This window comes from Lissotriton helveticus, chromosome 2_1, assembly GCF_964261635.1.
Source record: "Lissotriton helveticus chromosome 2_1, aLisHel1.1, whole genome shotgun sequence".
Lineage (NCBI taxonomy): Eukaryota > Metazoa > Chordata > Amphibia > Caudata > Salamandridae > Lissotriton > Lissotriton helveticus.
This window is the reverse complement of record NC_136059.1, coordinates 1,506,931,914-1,506,945,700: the sequence shown is the minus strand read 5'-3', so window position 1 is coordinate 1,506,945,700 and position 13,787 is coordinate 1,506,931,914. Positions and strand designations below refer to the sequence as shown.

At 40.1% G+C, this 13,787-nt stretch overlaps 1 protein-coding gene across 8 annotated transcripts in view; it reads right to left on the bottom strand.

Moving 5' to 3' along the window:
* RUFY3 (RUN and FYVE domain containing 3) overlaps positions 1-13,787 on the bottom strand; it is a 464,645-nt gene that overhangs the window by 327,459 nt on the left and 123,399 nt on the right. For 7 of the 8 annotated variants that reach the window (XR_013607158.1, XR_013607157.1, XM_078676401.1 and 4 more), the window contains exon 2: positions 153-326. Coding sequence is in view for 6 of the 8 variants with exons in the window: in XM_078676401.1 (XP_078532527.1) it covers positions 153-326 (174 nt within the window). In the remaining 2 variants the exon portion in view is untranslated. Of the gene's footprint in view, positions 1-152; positions 327-1,756; positions 1,793-13,787 lie in introns of all 8 variants that reach the window. The other variant, XM_078676398.1, reaches the window with a different exon arrangement.

Here is a 13,787-nt window from a genome sequence, read left to right as displayed (position 1 = left end):
GATCTGCAATTCCGGGTAGAACAGGTAAATGGGCAGACTGAAGAAGTCATTTGTCTTTACTCAAAAGTATGTCTTGTGTTAACCCCTTCTTAAAACCAGCCTTTGCACCTCTTAGTGTGAATCGAAATAGATATAAAGCATAAGTTGCTTACCCTTCAAGCCGTGCTTCAGGCAATGCTCCATCACCACAAAGAACTGCTGTAGCGGTGCGTAGTCAGAGTCCAGGGTCCGGCCCAGGTTCAACGCTGATTCAATCAAGCCTTTGATGCTCAGTTTGGCCATGTTCATCAGGTTCATTCGCTCATTCGCCATGAGGTAATTGGGATCTGAAACAAAAGGTAGGGGGCAGGTTAAGATACAGAGCGGCAACATTTGTTAGAAGAATTAAGTTCCCTCCCTCCCTTCAATAAATTGGGTGATATGGACATGACCAGAAAAGAAGGCAGGAGTTAAGCAAATAGTTTTCATTGTGATACAAACAGGTCATGTGTGGAGGGATGTAGGGCGGGCCTTTCAAACTGCAGCTGCACATGGACTGAACGATATTGGGCTATTTATTTGATGCAGCAACCATAAATATAACTAAGACATGCATCCAATCACCAGCAAACAATCTCAAGCTAGGACTGGACGGATTTCTATATATATGAAGGAGCAGTTTGGATTTTCATTTTTATACTGCAGAATCACAGAAGCCGCAGAGCTTTAATATTTAACCAAAAAGAATTAGAGGGTCTCGACATATCATGGATTTTGGAAGGAAAAGGGAGTAGGTTTCGCTCAAGAGAATTTTTTATGGCTGGCAATGTCAAAGTCGGCATAGTTCGCCGTTGCTTCCACACTCCCTGGGGACCTTTCACATACGAGTCAAGAGTGGAAAGTCTGGTTTCTTAAATGGTAGAAAACAGCATGTTATGAAATGTGTCACTTCGTGCTATGGCTGAGCTCTCTCCATTTGGGTTCAGCCACCCCTCAGCGAGACAACAAGGCTGCTGCAGAAAAGAAGTACTTGACTGCTGCAGAGAAAAGGTACTAGACAAGACATGCAACACATGCTGTTTTGTCAAAATCCTTCTAAAGTTCAGCCAATATGGCATCTTCACTTTGTAAAGGCTACCAACTTTCCGAATTACAAACTTCACCAATTTCAATGAGTGCTCCTACCGAAATATACACTTACATGCCAGGGCATAGTTTGGCATTACTAAGGAAAATAACGATAGAAAGTTTTTGAAAGGTTTTTCAAATAAAAAAACTTCATGAGTCAGTAGTCTAGGTTATCATTCAACCTCTTAGACATCAGGGTTATGTTATGTTAATGACATGCAGTAAAATGAGATCTGTAATGGCATGTCTTGGAGTCATGATATTTGCCATGGACAACTGGAAGAAAAATGAAATGCGGATTAGAGAACTGCCCTGTGTGCCTCATATGATTTCCGTAAAAAAAATGTTTCGCTCCTAAGTTAGAGGAACCCATATAGGACACCTACGTCAACGTTAAAGATTGTTTTTAAAAGATTGTTTTCAAAGTATGTGTTAGAATCCGTGTCAAAGGGAAAAAACAAAACACATAGGGAATTTTAAGAATATGTATACTGCAACGACCAAAGAGATATTATATGGAAGACTACAGCTGTTAAAAGGCAAACTATAAACACAACTACAAAATACAATGTGGGGAAAGACCCTGTACGTGTTGGGGGCAAAAGACAAGAATGAATGATATGTATGTTCCAATGAACAAGGTACTTGCCTTGCTCATATGTTCTCCAGTGAGGGGACGTCGCTCCTTTCATATACAATAACAAGCAGTAAGTGGGCAAAGAAAAACAAAACACATTTTATTTAAAGGAACGTTCTCTGAACAGCAACTGCAAGTACATGTTACGAGTGTATGAAATTTCAAAGCGCCTCTAGGAAATGAGAGTAAAGTCAGGCCCGCATTTTATCAACAGCATCAAGTGTACATACAAGTTGACAGAAAGTTTAGTGCAGCTCCGGGTGGCAGTCAGGAGAAAAGCAAGCGGTTACCTACCTTTAGCCGAGTGCTCCAAAGTCAACTTTCGTCTCCGAGGACTCTGGCACCCACAAAGAAGAACCACACAGGCAAGGGACTCAAACTAGCTAAATCGTGAACAAAGTACACTGTACGGAAACAGCCACGGGTTTGCTATGATTATTTTTTTTTTTTTTTTTTAATTCCTTCCTTCACTTGTTGCTAGGAGTTTGAAATGGTAGCAGTAGATTCTAGAAAGTATGTGACTAAGAGTTTCAGGGCTTCCTTTATATGAGCCACTCCACTCGAGCTGCACCCACAAAAAAGCGCCTGCATCTCAAGTGACCTGCAGACCAATGAGATTGTCTGTAGATAATTAGCACGCTCGAGCACAAAGAGTCAAAAAATACACAGCATTCATTCTCCCCTATATGAAAGGGCCACCACAAGCACCCAAAAAGAGGTCGCGCAGGTCATTTTTCATTTCACCTAATAGGTGGGTGAAGACCACACCATGACCATGAATTACCAACAGGCGTCATTATGCAACACAGCCCTCTTCCTTTAACCAAAAAAAACCTACAAGGAAGCAACGAAAATATACAATCAAGGTAGTGAAAATATTTAAGTCCATTCCAGGTTTAGTCTGATGTCAGTTAGCCAACAAATTATTTAAATTATTAAACAGAAAAGATTAATATAAAATACTGTCATCCTCCTAAGCTATAGGTAGGCATGGGTGCTCTTCTACAAAACAGTAATTAATTTTAACATAATCAAAGTTTGTTGCGATAAGGACTTCTTTTACAGCGAATCAAAAATTATAATACAAAATTAGTATAATCTGCCGTCAGGCTTTCTATTCCCTGTCAGATGACTTTTATTAACACAAACTATGGAATCGGCACTCATCAGGAAGTATCATTCATAATGATAAATGTCCTTCAATCAAAAGTTAATCCACTTCAAATGAACAGGTCCGAACTTGATCACGGTAATTTTTCAATTCTTTAATGTAGTTTTCACACAATAGAAAAATGTTCCAAATCACAGCAGGTTTATTCCTTTTTCTTTTTTTAGCCTTTAGCCAACGCGTTTCGTCTCAAAAATGAGACTTCTTCAGGGCTAAAATTAAAATATACAAAAATTCCTATTAATACACATCTATAGACAAAAGAAATTACAAAGTGAGACTTACACAAAGAAATATTAACATAACTCTAAACCAAAATTACAAAAGAAAACACTATATTAGTCCGAGTAGTATATACAATAGAATCACTTTTGAAACACCGACATTTGTTTAAAAAAATTGTTTATATTTTATCCATGGAAGGCCTACTGCACATAACCTTACATGTCAGATCCATATTAACATTGGAGTAAACATTGGTTGTGAGGAAAACATCATTTTTTTACAATCAAAAAATCAAAAAATCAATCATATATAAAAACCATACCTCAAGAACCTGTTTTTAAGGAGTATGACGTGAGTTGCACAATATTTCTTAGATCATGTATCAGTTAGAAAGGTCTGAAAATATACATAAGTCATGTTTAGGATAACACTTCTATCACATGTTCATTCAAATTCGTGCTTCAATACTAATAAAGAGAGAGAAACTGAGCCTCATCTTCAATATTTAAGCATTTGAGTTTGTACTGATGACAAATAGTATTCATACAATGATCAGAAAAGTAGAGATATTTTGTATATATCTCAAAAATCTGTGTTGTTTAAAATTGTTTATGGAAGATAACTACATATAGACATCTTGAGGAAAATTATGGTTAAGAATTGTCATTTTTTAACATCATATATCCGTGGATTGCAAAAAGTATTAACACAACATTTTTGTCTAATGGTCAAAATAATCTGATTGTCCTCTCTAAGCAATATAGAACCACAGATACCTGTTGTCTTTAATGAGTATCCAAAAAGAACTGTTGAGAAAACAAAAAGGGTATATACATATCTATTAACGAGTGATCTTGAGAATAAAACTTATATAGTGACAGTAACTAACCAAAATTAATGCTGTGGGCTATATTTTAAAATATGTCCTCTGAATTGATATTCAAATTACTCATAATTGGTTTTTTTCTTTTGAAAGCACATCTGCTATGTGCTTTCAAAAGAAAAAAACCAATTATGAGTAATTTGAATATCAATTCAGAGGACATATTTTAAAATATAGCCCACAGCATTAATTTTGGTTAGTTACTGTCACTATATAAGTTTTATTCTCAAGATCACTCGTTAATAGATATGTATATACCCTTTTTGTTTTCTCAACAGTTCTTTTTGGATACTCATTAAAGACAACAGGTATCTGTGGTTCTATATTGCTTAGAGAGGACAATCAGATTATTTTGACCATTAGACAAAAATGTTGTGTTAATACTTTTTGCAATCCACGGATATATGATGTTAAAAAATGACAATTCTTAACCATAATTTTCCTCAAGATGTCTATATGTAGTTATCTTCCATAAACAATTTTAAACAACACAGATTTTTGAGATATATACAAAATATCTCTACTTTTCTGATCATTGTATGAATACTATTTGTCATCAGTACAAACTCAAATGCTTAAATATTGAAGATGAGGCTCAGTTTCTCTCTCTTTATTAGTATTGAAGCACGAATTTGAATGAACATGTGATAGAAGTGTTATCCTAAACATGACTTATGTATATTTTCAGACCTTTCTAACTGATACATGATCTAAGAAATATTGTGCAACTCACGTCATACTCCTTAAAAACAGGTTCTTGAGGTATGGTTTTTATATATGATTGATTTTTTGATTTTTTGATTGTAAAAAAATGATGTTTTCCTCACAACCAATGTTTACTCCAATGTTAATATGGATCTGACATGTAAGGTTATGTGCAGTAGGCCTTCCATGGATAAAATATAAACAATTTTTTTAAACAAATGTCGGTGTTTCAAAAGTGATTCTATTGTATATACTACTCGGACTAATATAGTGTTTTCTTTTGTAATTTTGGTTTAGAGTTATGTTAATATTTCTTTGTGTAAGTCTCACTTTGTAATTTCTTTTGTCTATAGATGTGTATTAATAGGAATTTTTGTATATTTTAATTTTAGCCCTGAAGAAGTCTCATTTTTTAGACGAAACGCGTTGGCTAAAGGCTAAAAAAAGAAAAAGGAATAAACCTGCTGTGATTTGGAACATTTTTCTATTGTGTGAAAACTACATTAAAGAATTGAAAAATTACCGTGATCAAGTTCGGACCTGTTCATTTGAAGTGGATTAACTTTTGATTGAAGGACATTTATCATTATGAATGATACTTCCTGATGAGTGCCGATTCCATAGTTTGTGCTTTGTATTAGGACTTTGTCCTTAAAGGAACAGATAGGGTTGTGTTCCTTGGTTTCGTGAGCACCATCTAAATATTGACAAGTCACAACTCAGAACAGGTGCAGGTCTTTTGCCTCAACCCTTTTTTCTGTTTGAAGTTCTTTCTTTGACTTTTATTAACGTTCATGAGTCCATTACTTATTCTCCATGAGGTATTATGTTAAGGAGCAGTTCACACGAAATCAAGAAGATGGCACAGTAAAAACCTGAGAGCAACCAGCGGGGCCCCTACCCTTTGAGCAAGAGTATACAGGTAAACACAAGTAGAATCAACTATCAAACAAAGCAAGAATTAACAAGGAACCAGATCTCAAATTCTGACTGCAAAAAAACAGTGCCACCCTTAGCCAAATTGTGGAACTCTTGATAAGGTTTTCATCAAAAAATTATTCTATTGATTTTCAAGCACACAAAAAAAATATAGATAAAAGCATATCTGAAAACACTGATTTTATTCAGTGTCACAGCTCTCCCAATAACAAATGCTCTCCTTGTCAGTGTTATCAACCCTCATTATAAACCGCAAGGTCATCAACCCAATCCTCAGGTACTTGCCATTAAACCATAATGTTTACTCCATGGCCCACATACCTTCAGGATTTTTTGTGGGGCATCCCCTACTCCTCGTACATCACCCACAACCTTCTTGTCCTGGTAGGTCATGTCCCATTTCCTCAATCTCTCATTATGGTTCATAAATGCCATTTTTGACATCAGATACAGACCATCGGCTTTGGCATTGCTAAAAAGAAACTTAAATGACAACAACTGCCAGGACAGAGGAGACAACTTAGATCAAATTTCCATGTCTTCGCCCAAAGGCAGTACCTATGAAAAATGAAGCCTTTCCTTTCAAACATGGAATCCCCTGGTTTGATTACCTAAATTTTGGTCTGTAAGAATAAACTGTGCTAAAAATGTGGGTAGAAAATATGAAATGGGTATTTCTCCTGGCAAAGATGGTTACTGCCCATGTCGACAGGGAGTTTAAAAGAGTGATTTTCGTCTCTCTGCTCAATTCACTGGGCAAGAAGGAAATTGTTTTAACCAGTGATAATTAAAGCCAATATCAAATAATTTTTTACTTACAACTTGTGATAAAGATATCTGTAATTTAGTGGCAGGCTACGTCAAGGAAACGTATAGGCAGAACGCAATAAAAAAAATAACATAATTCATTTTTGTTTTTAAGGTATTCTGGTAATGACAAACTGGTGAATGAATTGTGGAAACGACTTTTGCGCCAGTGGAATAAGTCAACTAGCCAATACAGACAATATTCCAAAATGAATTGGTGAGATTGAGGTTTTTGGTTTTAAAATGTGCTATTTCGGATTTGAAAACAATATGAAAATAATTTAGTACTACATAGCATCTACAGTTTTTTTTTAAGGAAAAGCAAGAGCTGTACAAATTCAGCACCTGAGAAGATGAAGGGAACTGTAATCTGTCCAATCTATAACATTATGTGTCGAAGCTATGAAACTGCATGCATGTGTGTACGAAATATGTAATGAGGAAGTTTCTAATAAACAGGTATACCAAAAAGGGAGCGTAAACTTTTGGTAATCTGTTGAAAAGTTGCCAAAACCCCATAAAGCAATTATGAACAATGCGGTCACTCAAAAGCGTAAGCAAAACACTTTGCTTTAATTAATAGTCAGTCACAAACTGAGTTTCCCCACACACTTCCACTCACACTATCATAGACCGGCGTTTATACAGTGACTGAATTCTTCCCGCCCAGAGAAACTAGGCCATTTGCACCCGGAGTCATTTAATCATTTTGAGATAGTTTGGAAGCAACTTCGTAAGTTGATGCGTACACTGGAGAAGTTTAGACAGATTTTTGGGGGCGCGAGGTAAACAAATATTGAAGTCACTTCCAATAAACAGGCTTCCTGTTTCAAAACACGCTGCAATCTGCAGATACATTTACTGATCACTTCTCATGACCTCAAACAATGCATTAATAAATAAACATATAACCATCTATATTTTGTAATAACCTATTATGGTCAAGCAATGAAGTCACTTTCTTAATAAGCAGTGATGCCACAAGACTAATATATGAGCAGGTCTGTAGCCGGATATTGTAGGGTTCCCACTTACGTAACTCTCCCATGTAGTACAATATATATATTGGTTTCATAAAGTAAAGTGCATCCAGATATAAAGTGAAGGACTTGCACAGTGGAAACATGGATCTACTAGTACTGGAAAATATAACCTACAATGAAGACAAGCTAAAATGGCATCACATAAACATAGCTTGTTTCTGTGTAACTCTCTGCACCTTGGGAAGAAGAGAGGTTGGAATGTTATGTAAAGAGCAGCACCGATTGAGGGTCTCCCACAATTACACATCCTGGTATTAAAACGTGGTGTTTGGCAAACCCAAACTAATAATGAATAATCTTCAAGTATGCCTTGAACTAGAACAACACACATTTTTAGAATTAGGGATATTTGCGTTAAAGTTTAAAAAATCCACATTTACACACTCCACATATGTGCAAAGATTTTTTTATATAAAAAAAGACAATATAATACTTCATATGAAATTGGGTTAAAAAAATAAAAAGACTAAAACAGGAGGGGTGGAGAGGCAGACACGAAGGTAGCGGTAAGACTCTGGATCTCTCAGGCATTCATTCTTCTTACGGCTGTCCTGCTGCGTTTGCATTTGACAACAAAGTACCTTAAGTGGGCCTCGACAAGATGGACGTGTGTGCATGGATGAAGCTGTTTAGGTCATGTGCAGCCCCCTCTGGGTATACTGAATGTCATACTGATCCGGCCTTTCTCCTCCTTGGCGCTCTTAGTTTATAGCCGCCTTGCTGACGAGCAATGAGGCGGACACACAGTGAAGTGCCTTGCAATGGAGTGTAAGCCACTGACGCAATGGGTTGGGGAGCCCTGTTTGAGCTGAAGAGATGCCGGAACAGCAACTTAAATCCAATCCAGCTGTGCCCACTGAATGGTGTTGTGAAGATCCTAGGATGGACACTGCAAAGCTGCTTCCCAAGGCTGGGAGTTGAAGCGGGGGTGTCGGGTGACCTTAGAGGAGTGACTTCCTGAAATATTGCGACTCAGGGTTGATACGTAGGAGACGACTGGCTGCTCCAGCTGGTCACTGATGAAACGGCTGACCTGAGCTGGGCCGGACTACCATTCCTCCAATTATATTCAATATCTAGACCTGGATAGAAACTGATGGAGGACAGGAAAGGAGGACTTTTTTTACCCTTTACTCACAGAGTTCTGGATGCGAGGCTTGTTCATAAGATCATCCTAGTATGGCAAGTCTCACCAAATAGGAGAAAGGCTTTCCTGTGTTCGCTCTACAGAAAGAGTGACATCTCCGACAAGAAAACTGTAGGATTGAGATCAAAGCTTGAGGGTTTGGAGGAGTGGATGGTTCATGCCGAATGCTTCTTGCTTCACCTGAGAAAACAGACAAAGATGTGAAATCCAAGGAGGCTCACTTGCTGGCTCCAAGTTCATCAGGAAGACTACATGTAATACGTCTTCATGTCAATTCTGTACTTGAAGTAAAAGTTTGAAAGACTGGAAAACCAACACACATCATTGTTCATTCGTGTTTCTGGGTTTGCATCAGAAAATGTGGAAAATATCTTGGATTTGATGTGAGCTACGCTTTCAATAAAACGGTTAACCCTGATGAAAATAGGCCTGCTGTGGGAGCGAGCAGGGCTTTCCGTCTCAAAGGTGACAGTACACTGGTAATGGACTTATAACTGAGTTACTAAAGAAATCCTAGCACTAGAGTATTTGGAGACAAACTAATGCTAAACGAAGCAAGGCACGTTGACTGGAAGTTCTCCTTGATTTTGTCTTGAGACTTTCAGATGGAGGAACAATTTGCTCAAAGCAAGTAAGTCACTGGTGGGCTTGGAAGCCTCGGACTCCAGCAGCTTAGTGGTCATGTTGAGGGTTTAACATGATGAAAAATAATTTTTTTCCTCACGTGTTGTTGCAGTCAGGGACGTTCCTGTGGACTGGGTGGAAGAGGCCTGTGTGGATTAAATTTAGTGCTGAATATTCAAAGGCATTTTTCAAGTCATTACGGAGTCTTCCCTGAAGTCATTTTCATACCTAGCTGTTTCTTAAAGAAACACTGCTCATACACTGGTGTCAAAGGGGCCCTTGTTGGAACCAAGTCAGTCATTTATAAATCTGTAAAAACATACTCCTATAATAACTGGTAAGCAAAATGATGCACACCCACGCGATCCTAATAGCAATGTTGAGAACACACTGCATACAAGTGTAAATGCAGCTCCTGTCCAAAATATAAGACATCAGGGTTATGTCTCGTTGGAGGAAGGGGGGACGTGGTTATGATACTTTAAATAAAAGGAGCTCACACACTTGGTAGTAAAATGTGTCAAAGGAGGAGACATCTTTCTCTCACACACCCGAGACTAAAGTTCACAGTACTGAGCTTGGCAACTTACCGCTAAAGCAAATGCAATTCAATTCAATGGCCTAATTTGGTCAAACAGATCCATTAAGGGAACACGATGGTCAAGAAGAGGAACTGGTTTCAGAGAACAGTTGCCTACATGAGACTAGTGTTGTGTAGGTGGTCCCCAGGTGGTGGATCCCTCTAGAGATGTCGGGTGTTACCTGCATGAGCAACCCAGTCTGGTTACTGTTTCAGGAAGGCTCCTGGGGACTGCCTGAACATAACTGGTGTGGACCACAGGACAGACTAAAGAAAAGATGGTTGCACCATCTTCAATCATTTCTTTAACAGTACAACAGGTTGAGGAGCTGGGGCCTGCTGTTTTAGTTTTACTTACTTGTCTTTTCTTCTAACACAAAATGACTACGAGGGCCGGCTATTCAAATGCCACTAAAGCACACGAATCAGACTATTTAGTCCACCACACTTTGGGTACAATTACACACCAGGATCTTTAAAGCGGCAAGCCCCATAGGTAAATGTCATTCGAAAGTGCAAGTCAGTTTAAAAGTGCAAACACCTAAAAGATGTGGGTGTGACACGCACCTTTAGTCTCACCACGTATTTGCTCCACCAACTCTGTCAAATCCTCCCAAGAGTCTTAGCAAAGAGCAAAAAGAAAGAGGAAAACATGAGAAAATGGCATGCAAACAAGGATTCAAAGAGAAAAGCAGAACAAAGAAAGAAAGTATTAAGGGGTGATGCAGCCCTGGCAAGCTTTGCCAACTCGAAGACAAATGAATGAACCGAAGCTAGTATGATTTAATCCAACATAAAAAAAAAACATGACTTTGCCAGGAGGAGATCCGGAAAGCTGTTATGGTCTGCAATGCATTTGGAAGATGTGTTTACCACAGAGTGGTAAGGGTTTTGTGAAACGGTGAGGGGGATGTGCAAGCAAAAACATTAGCTCGTGCTAATCAAACAGAACACAAAGCATGCCTTGAGCAAACATCAGTAACCCCCAGAAACCTACTATTTGTTCCAGGCCAGTGTGCGTGACCATCTCATCATGTAACCACAGGCCTCCAAATCACTATAATAGAGTCGACGTGCTCCTCACTAGTATACACAACCCACAATTAAACGAAGCCTGGATAAAAGGTGGCAGTTATCCACGAAAAGCTGTCAGTGGAACGAAAAATATGTTTTCGCCTTTCTAGCTGAGGCTGGAACCTGTAGCACCTCCGGTATTATTAAGAGGCCACTCTGCAACAAACGAGCAACGCGAAGACACCACAGCAGTTTGCGGAGGCTCACTGCAGGTGACACAAAACGCAGCCTACTTACAGCAGGGACCCAGGACAACTGAGAGCCGCTGTGATGCTGAACCCTGGAGACCCACAATGCATCAGGAGGGTCCGCGAGGGTGCGGCAGTACTTTAATACAATGGTCTCCCTGAGACTAGCGTTCTAAACCTTGGGGTTTGTCTTCTTGTGTCAACCAGGTACACTGGAGGAAGTGCCAGCTGTCACCTTACTAACTCAGCCGTCACAACAGCACAAAAAAGTGTTGACCCCACTCCCTTGTTTGCACACGGCTTCACTGCCAGTGTGGCCTGCCAGCTCCACCATTGCCTTCTAGGAGAGGTAACAAGAGACCCGAACTGTTCTCCCAAGTGACCTCTCCGCTCTACAGGTACCACCGAGGAGTCGCTGACTGACAGACAGCCCATGCACTCAAAGAGCATTGGAAGGAGAAAGTGCTGCAAGGCCTATGCAGACCCTCAGCAAATGGAGAGTGGAAAGCAGAGTGTCTCCAGGAGACTCCTCGCTACGCTACGGGTCAGAGGGCAAATGGAGCCTTAGAAGTGACGAACTAGCATTGGAAAAGCCAATAGGTGTCACCTATGCAAGAGCTTTTGGCTTTGCCAATGTGTTTGAGCCATGCTATAAACCAGCGTAGCTTTTGTTCAGCATAGCTAAAAGTTTGAGGCATGGAGGAGAGTGGTGTGGAGTGTCGTAGAGTGAAATGGCAAAGAGTAGAGTGCCATAGGGTGGAGTGTCATATAGTGTTGTGCATTGGAGTGGCATAGAGTGGAATGGCGAAGAGTAGAGTGTCACAGAGAAGAGAGGCATATAGTGGAGTGCGTAGAGTGAAGTGTACTGGTGTAGACTGCATTGGCATAGAATGATGCAGAGTATAGTGGGATGTAGTGGCATAGAGTGCAGTGGTGCAGAGTGGAGCCATGCAGTGGAGTGACGTAGCATAAAGGGGGGTATAGCGCAGTGATGTAGAGTGGCACAGAGTGGTGCAGCGTAGAGTAGAGTGGCGTAGAGTACAGTGCAGCAGAGTGGAGTGATGCAGAGTGCAATAGCGCCCACAAGAGTGGTGTAGAGTTCAGTGTTGCAGAGCAAAGTGTTGTACATTGCAGTGGTGTAGAGAGGCGTAAAGAGCAGTAGAGTGGTGTAGAGAACAGTCACGTAAACTACAATGGCGTAGAGTAAAGCAGCACAGAGTGCATAGAGTGAGGTGGCATAGAGTAGATTGTTTCAGAGTAGACTGCAATGGTGTAGAGTGCAGCAGTTTAGTGTACAGTGGTTTAGAGTGCAGTGGCATAGAGTAGATTGTTTCAGAGTAGAGTGAAGTGGCGTAGAGTGGAATGGTGCAGGGTAGAGTTCAATGGAGTAGAGTGGCATAGAAAAATGGCAGAAAGTGGTGTACAGTGCTGCGGCAGAGTGCAGTGGTGCAGAGTAGATTGGCAAAGAGTGCAGGGGCACAGAGTGGAGTGGTGTAGAGTGCATTAGCATAGTAATTTGGCCTACAGCGCAGTGGGACAGAGTACAATGCAGTGGCTTGCAGTGGAAAGGAGTGGGGTAGAGTGGACTGGGGTAGAGTGGAGTGGGGTAGCGTAGAGTGGACTGGGGTAGAGTACAGTGGAGTGGGGTAGAGTGAATTGGCATAACTTGTTGCATAGTATAGTGGCTTAGAGTGGAGTGGCATAGAATTCAGAGGAGTACAATGCAGCGTTGCAAAATGAAGTGGTGCATAGTAGAGTGCACTGGTATAGAGAGCAGTGGCACAGACTAGCGAGGCGTAGAGTGTCATAGTGCAGTGGGGTAGGGTGCAGTGGCAAAAAGTAGATTGTTTCAGAGTAGATGGGGTGGCCAAGACTGAAGATGTGTAGATTAGAGTGGCATAGAGTGCATTGGCATAGAGTAGAGTGGTGTAGGGCAGAGAGGCGTAGAGTGAACTGGCTTAGAGTGCAGTGGTGTAGAGTGCAGTAACGTAGAGTGCAATGGTGCAGATTAAAGCGCAGTGTTGTAGAGTACAGTGGCATGGTGTAAACTGGAGTGGCACAGAGGAGAATACAGTGCCGTGGAGTGGTGCAGAGAAGTGGAGTGGCGTAGAGTGGGGTATGCATGGTGTGGTAACACCCTGCCATTACAGACAACATATTTTCAATTCAAACGACCATTCATTTTGCACAGACACACAAATGCTGTAATAAAACTATACAGCCTACAAATGGAAATTGTATCACCAAGTGCAATAATTTGTTTTAATATTAACATATTTATTTCTAACACTCCAGAATTGACAAACAAATGTGCCTCATTTTGCTTTGCTAATTCTGATATAGTCTGAAATACTTGCACAGTTCATTTAAATGTTGTGTGCTAGAAAAATAAATACCCTACCCCAGTATCCAGCACGTTTGTCACATAAATTCTCTCCCATTAAAGTCACAGAAAGAAAAAAAGTAAACACCAAGCTGCTCAGAAGACAGTCTGACCTTTGAATGCACAGCAAATGCGACAAGAAGAGAACAAGACTTACAGGCCTATTTACAGAAAGGAGCACTCATGGAAGAATACAAGGAGAGGTAGTGAGAAAAGGCAATGCTCCTTGGGAGATACTAACTGAACCTGGACAGCCTAAAAAAAACAAGCATTTGCA